The sequence below is a fragment of the Harpia harpyja genome, chromosome 2 (genome assembly GCF_026419915.1).
Source record: "Harpia harpyja isolate bHarHar1 chromosome 2, bHarHar1 primary haplotype, whole genome shotgun sequence".
In the NCBI taxonomy this organism is placed as follows: domain Eukaryota; kingdom Metazoa; phylum Chordata; class Aves; order Accipitriformes; family Accipitridae; genus Harpia; species Harpia harpyja.
Genome location: NC_068941.1, coordinates 60134887 through 60140754, shown reverse-complemented (window position 1 = coordinate 60140754; position 5868 = coordinate 60134887). Strand labels below are relative to the sequence as shown.

Sequence of the window (5868 nt, the reverse complement as noted above, 5' to 3'; positions counted from 1 at the left end):
CTTGGCTTGGCTTTCCGGAGGTGGGTGGAGGTCTGGGACTGCAGCTGTGCACAGACAGACCCCTGCCCCGCGTGGGGGGGGAAGCAGGACTCGGGTACCCCCGGCAGGGTGAAAACCAGCCAGATGACCGAGACGTTACGCCGCGCTGGGTACGTGTGAGCCTGCCCGGCGGGACTCTGAGACGTAACCCCAGCGCTGCGATCTTCGGAACCGCTCGGTCGGTTGCCGTCGGTAAGCGCTGCCACGCGGGGAGCGTGGGGGTCGCGGGCAGGCACGCGCCTGCTTCCAGGCGCCTCATCAGGCCCCAGAAACGCCTCACTTCTGGCAGCCTTCGCCGCCCTGCCCACGGCGACCGGGGCCCCCTCCGCCCCTCACGGGGCCGCTTCCCCCCCCTCCCCGCCGCCCCCACCACGCTTCCGCGCCGCCGCTCGCCTCTGCCCGGCGGCGGGGCGGGGCGGGGCTTGGGGGCGGGGCGCGGCGGCGGCCGGGCCCGCGCTGAGTGGCCGACGGCAGCGGCGGGCGGGGCTTGGGGCGGGGGCGGGGGCGAGAAAAGCGCCGGGGGAGCGACGGCGGCGGCGTCGGGCGCGGCGGGCGGCGGAGCGGCGATGCGCCTGACGCAGAGCATGTGCACCATCGCCGAGTGCGCGCCCGGCGGGGAGGGCTGCCCTCCCGCCGCCGCCGCCGCCGCTGCCGCCGCCCGGCCCCGCCTCGTCAAGATCGCGGTGGTGGGGGGCAGCGGCGTGGGCAAGACAGGTGAGGGGGGGCGCGGCGGCGGCGGGGCGGCGGGGGGCGGCGGAGCGCGGCTAACGGTTGCCTGTCTGTGCCTGCCCGCAGCGCTGGTGGTGCGGTTCCTCACCCGGCGGTTCATCGGCGACTACGAGAGGAACGCAGGTAGGCGAGCGCGGCGCGGCTTTGTTCCCGCCGGGCTCGGAGATCGGGGCCTCCGCGGCCGGGCGGGGGGGGCTTACCGCCAGGTGAGAGCGGCGGGGGTGGGGGGAGCGGCGGCTTTCTCCCCGGGCGGGCGGGGGGGTGTGTATGTGTGCGAGTCCTGGCGGTAAGCGTGCAAAACCCAGCGCCGAGCCAGTGTAAAAGAACGAAGGTAACCGCGGGGCCGTAGGCGGGTCTGCACAGGTATTTTTACCGGCCCAGCCCACCGAGAGGTTACGAGGCTGCAGCTCGCTTCGAAGTTGTTGCCGGTGCGGGTCCCGGTGCCCTCCGGTGCCTGGCAGCCCTCCGGCCGCGACGGCAGCTTTGCGAGCGCCGTGTTCTGCCGCCTCTCTCTTCTCTAGCAGGGCTGACTCTGTGCGGTGGGAACCTGCCCCTTTGAAGAAGTCTTTTAGCTAAAACAAGAAAACATTCTGTAAACCTCCTAGTGTATTATTCTTGGCAAGCTGAATGCCAGCAGCTAAACGATCTAGACGGTGCCACCTCAACGGGGAAGGCAAAGAGGTGATGTTACGTACTTACTTGAGAGTAGTACGGTGGGAACCCTAAAATAATGTGAGTGTAAAATGTACAGCAGTCTGTTGAGGAGCTGGCTTGGAAAAAGCCAAGCAAATGGAAAAAACAACAAATCTTACAGGTCAGCCAGCAGAGCGCTTCACCACAGTGTGGAAATACTAAATGACCAGCAAACTGTTCTTCTATAACAAAAGCTGGTTGTTTTGCACACTTGCCTCTATCATCTAAGCTAAGACAGTCTTTAAGAAGTGATTAAGTTCCAAGTTGCACATTATTAAATGCCAAGCTTCAAAACAAGCCAATGCCAGATTAAATCCCAGGCTTCTAGTACCGTCATAAATTTATGGGTTGTTACACGCAAAAAACCTGTAACACTGGTCCCTCACTTCATAAACAGCGATACAACTTTTCTTGCGCAACTAATGGGCAGCAGAAGCGACGTTTGTGTGTAGAGTGGTGGCTGTACTTGTGAACCTGTTGGTGTTCTTGTCAGGTAATCTCTACAGCAGGCACATCCAGATAGATGGAGAGATGTTGGCTATTCAAGTGCAAGATACTCCAGGAGTTCAGGTGAGCTAGGTGCAGCCATGCGGTTCACCAAAGCAGCTCTGAATCTGCATGCGCGTGTGTCCCTCTGCGTGCAGTGTCTTGTTACGGACCGTTTCAAAGTTTGGTGTTCTGTGTGGGAAAGGTGGTAACTTGTATTATAACCGGCGAAGCCAGATGTGTTGCATGCCTGTAGTGCGCTGGTAGTAAAAGAAAACAATTCACTGTTTTGGTGGATCATTTGTACGCTGGAGGCCCATTACTTTTGAGTGGCTGAATTACTTAAGTATCTTGTTCCTATATATTGGGAACATTAGACACAAAACCAGAAACAATTGTGTGCAAATAAGGTACGTGTGAAAGAAAATGTCATGACCGCTGCCCAACAAGCTTTGTAAATGCGTATGATAGAAAGTGAAGTCTCCTGTATTGTGCCTGTGCTCGTTAGTGTGTCAGATGTTAAAGTTTTGAATGTATAGACCTGAGTAATGCTGGATTGTTGCCTTTTGAACTGGGCAACACTCCAGGTCTAAATGCTTCCAGCTCATATCTTTGCTTCCCCAGACTTACTGTCTAGCCAGTTAATTTCCCATTCTGTGGAACTACAAAGTCTTTCTCTGCATGCAGAACTACTCAGGTCAATTTTCCATTTGAGTATAGCAAACTCCAGTGTTAAATTCCAGCTTTTTGCAGCTGAATCAACATATGCATTTATTCACCATGCTCAGATTAAGTTTGTACTTACAATGTGAAATGCAAATATATGTCCGAAGCTGTAAAATGCTGTTTGGCTTTACAGACTCTTAAAGACAGGTTCCTTTAATATTTTATGACTTCAGCTATCTAATTTGAGACCATTCATTTTTCAGATCCGTGAACACAGTCTGCATTGTAATGAGCAGTTGAACAGATGCATTCGCTGGGCAGATGCCCTGGTGATTGTCTTCTCCATCACAGACTATAAGAGCTACGAACTACTCAGTCACCTTTACCATCATGTTCGACAGTTGCATCCAGGAAGCGCAGTCCCTGTTGTCATCGTCGCAAACAAAGCTGATCTCTTGCATATCAAAGAGGTGGAGCCTCAGCATGGACTTCAGCTGGCCAACATGCTGGGCTGTACTTTCTACGAAGTATCTGTCAGTGAAAACTACAATGATGTCTTCAATGCCTTCCATCTCCTCTGTAAAGAAGTCAGTAAACAGCAAACAACCAGCACCCCTGAGAGAAGGAGAACCTCTCTTATTCCACGACCAAAATCGCCCAACATGCAGGACCTGAAGAGAAGGTTTAAGCAAGCCCTGTCTGCCAAAGTGAGGACTGTCACTTCTGTTTGACAGCAGAGCCATTGGTCTTCCCAACGTTTAGCCTGAGATTGAAATCTGGGGTGTTTAACACTGGCACATCTAGAGTCTGAGGCATTGTGAAAGAAGGATGGATGGTTCGGGTAGCTTTCTGCATGGCTGTAGATGTTTCTAAGCATTTGCTTAAAAAAGGAACAGTGGCAGATTGGAAAAGGAAAAAAAAAAACCCAAACTCTTGAAATAGTTCGAGGATGTGACTTGCAGAACAAGTATTTTCATTTGGAAAAGGAACATTTCAGTAAATGAAACAAGCTTTCGGTTTGCCTTTTCTCCAGCTGGACAGATTTGGCTTTCATTTGTGCAGAAACAACCTTTTAGCTGTAACTCAACTTGTACTTGAGAAGGGAAACTCCCTGAACTGCAGTTCACTGTTCAGAAGTAACCACTCGAGTCATGTTTTCACATGGGTGAAGGACAGCATGACATATCTGTTTAATTTTATTGCACAGTAGAACTGTTTATTTCCCATGTATTTCAAAACAAATAGCAAACATGAAATTGCTCTGTAAAAATAAGTGTAAAATAAGTGGACACAACTGGGTATCATCAAGAGTGTAAACAATGGTCCTTTATTTTTTTACTAGCTATGTTATTGTTGACAACTTGACCAGACTCTTTGTATGCGAAACTATTGTCTGCAGGGTGTAAACATATCCAATTACAAATAACTTGTGGGTTTTTTTACTGTCTGAAAAAAATACTGTCCAGACTATGATCCACCATGGAGATTCTGAGGACCAAGTGTGGAGTTGGACTGATAGTCCATTAGAGCTGCCAGTGTAAGACACTTCTCTCTGTGTGCGAAAGGCACAGAAGGAACGTGGCTGTGATTCAGCTTGGTGTGAAGCACAGCTGGCTCTAGGCAATGAAGCTGGTGTCTTGTTCTGAGCTGAGCCAGTCCCTCTTCATCCTTAAACACGTGGCAGATTTATATATATATATATATAATTTTTTTTTACATTGAGCCAATGGAGTTCACAGGCTAAAGGCCTTATACACATGCACTTTAAAAAGCCAGTTGTGCTTTTGTTTAAACTGTAACTTATTTATTTTGTGTACAGTTACTCCTCATAGGGAGTGGACTTTTCATTCTTACTGCCTGGTTCAACATTAAATTTTTGAATTGCATGTTTTCTTGTGTGTTCTTCATGGGTGAGAAACAATGGGCAATAACCAGTGAAATGTTGAGGCAAAGTAATAGTTTTCTCAAGGTAGTTAACATACATTGCAGAAACAGTCAGAAGGCCTTTCCTGCCTATACTGTTGCTTTATTAGCATAAACCCCAGGGGGGAGCTCTCACAACTGCTTTACAACTTCCTTTTAAGAAACTCTTTTAGGAGAGGAACTGAATAAGGCAGAGACCTTTCAAATTAAAATGGGATTCTTCATTTCCCCTTGTCAAAAAAACCCCTCCCAGAGAGAAAGGAATGGTGTGAGGTAGGTCAAAATGTGGAAGAACGCTGAGTCTTCTATGTAAGTGACTGCCACTGTCTTTTTAAAAAAAAAAAGAGAGAGGTTTATGTATTGAGCTATATCTCAATGAACTTAATCAAATTACAAGTCTTCAACTCTATTCATGTTTAAAGTGGCTTTACTGGGAAACTTCCTGAGAAAGATGTTTGTGCTGGGACTAGGGTGACTGTGGCACAGGCTCACCTGGTTAGCACACAGCTGTAAAACCTGGTGCAGGGAAACCCTGACAAGGTTGTCCTGATGATAATCTTTTTGACCATGAGCTACTATCATCATGTGACTTAGGACTAGACTTGCAAATAAAACTGAGCTTGCCCTTCCAGTCTGAGCTTATTACCAAATACTGCTTAGCTTATTAATATAGTAGTAAACCCATTTGCCAATGGTGGCTTTGTGCTTTGTCCTTCTCTTACCTTTTGAGTATCGTTTAGTGTCACATGCAGAGGGCTTAGACACTCCATGCTAAGTGGTCCTGCACCTGCCCAAGCAAAGTCTCTTGTTCTGTTCCTGCTCACATGCAACTAGCAAGAGACTTCTCATTCCCTGGGCTCTTCCCTGAGCACAGGCTATGTGTAGCTACTACAGCTATTTCCTACAAATAAGGAGCTAACTATTACACTAGGGCCACTGGGAAGACTCCACTCCAGTCTTGGTCTAAAAGAAGAGCAGGCTTTTGTGACCATCTTCTTTCATCTCTTCAGCTACTGAGTATGAGATGGTGGCTGAGTCCCAGCAACCATTGCCACAGCAGTGGCCACACTGGCCGAAAAGATTCCTCCAAAGTGTGAGCTGGAAAACTAGTCTCTGCCTCAGTCAGAGCTACTTGACCCATAGGAAAAGCAAGAGCACCAGTGTCTGCTTAGACCCCCCCCTTCTCACTATCCTATACAGAATGTCCTTAGGTGGCCAAGTCAGAGACCTGAGGGCATCTGATGAAAGAGAGGCGAGGGAGAGAAGACCACAACTGCCAGCCTCCATCATCTCAGGAAAGCAGCAGCATCTCAGAGGTATGAGTGCCTGAAC

At 49.6% G+C, this 5868-nt stretch overlaps 1 protein-coding gene across 1 annotated transcript; it reads left to right on the top strand.

The window, feature by feature from the left end:
* Positions 1-569: 569 nt before the first annotated feature.
* RASL11B (RAS like family 11 member B) lies at positions 570-4499 on the top strand. The gene is made up of 4 exons (XM_052780072.1): positions 570-753; positions 835-891; positions 1955-2031; positions 2877-4499. The coding sequence occupies exons 1-4, from the start codon at positions 606-608 to the stop codon at positions 3342-3344; spliced, it is 750 nt and encodes a 249-aa protein (XP_052636032.1). The 5' UTR covers positions 570-605; the 3' UTR covers positions 3345-4499.
* Positions 4500-5868: the final 1369 nt, after the last annotated feature.

Coding starts and splice junctions, on each gene's coding strand:
- RASL11B (XM_052780072.1), top strand. CDS start 606: ATGCGCCTGACGCAGAGCATGTGCACCATCGCCGAGTGCGCGCCCGGC. Junction 892..1,954: donor CGACTACGAGAGGAACGCAG/GTAGGCGAGCGC, acceptor TGTTCTTGTCAG/GTAATCTCTACAGCAGGCAC. Junction 2,032..2,876: donor AAGATACTCCAGGAGTTCAG/GTGAGCTAGGTG, acceptor TTCATTTTTCAG/ATCCGTGAACACAGTCTGCA.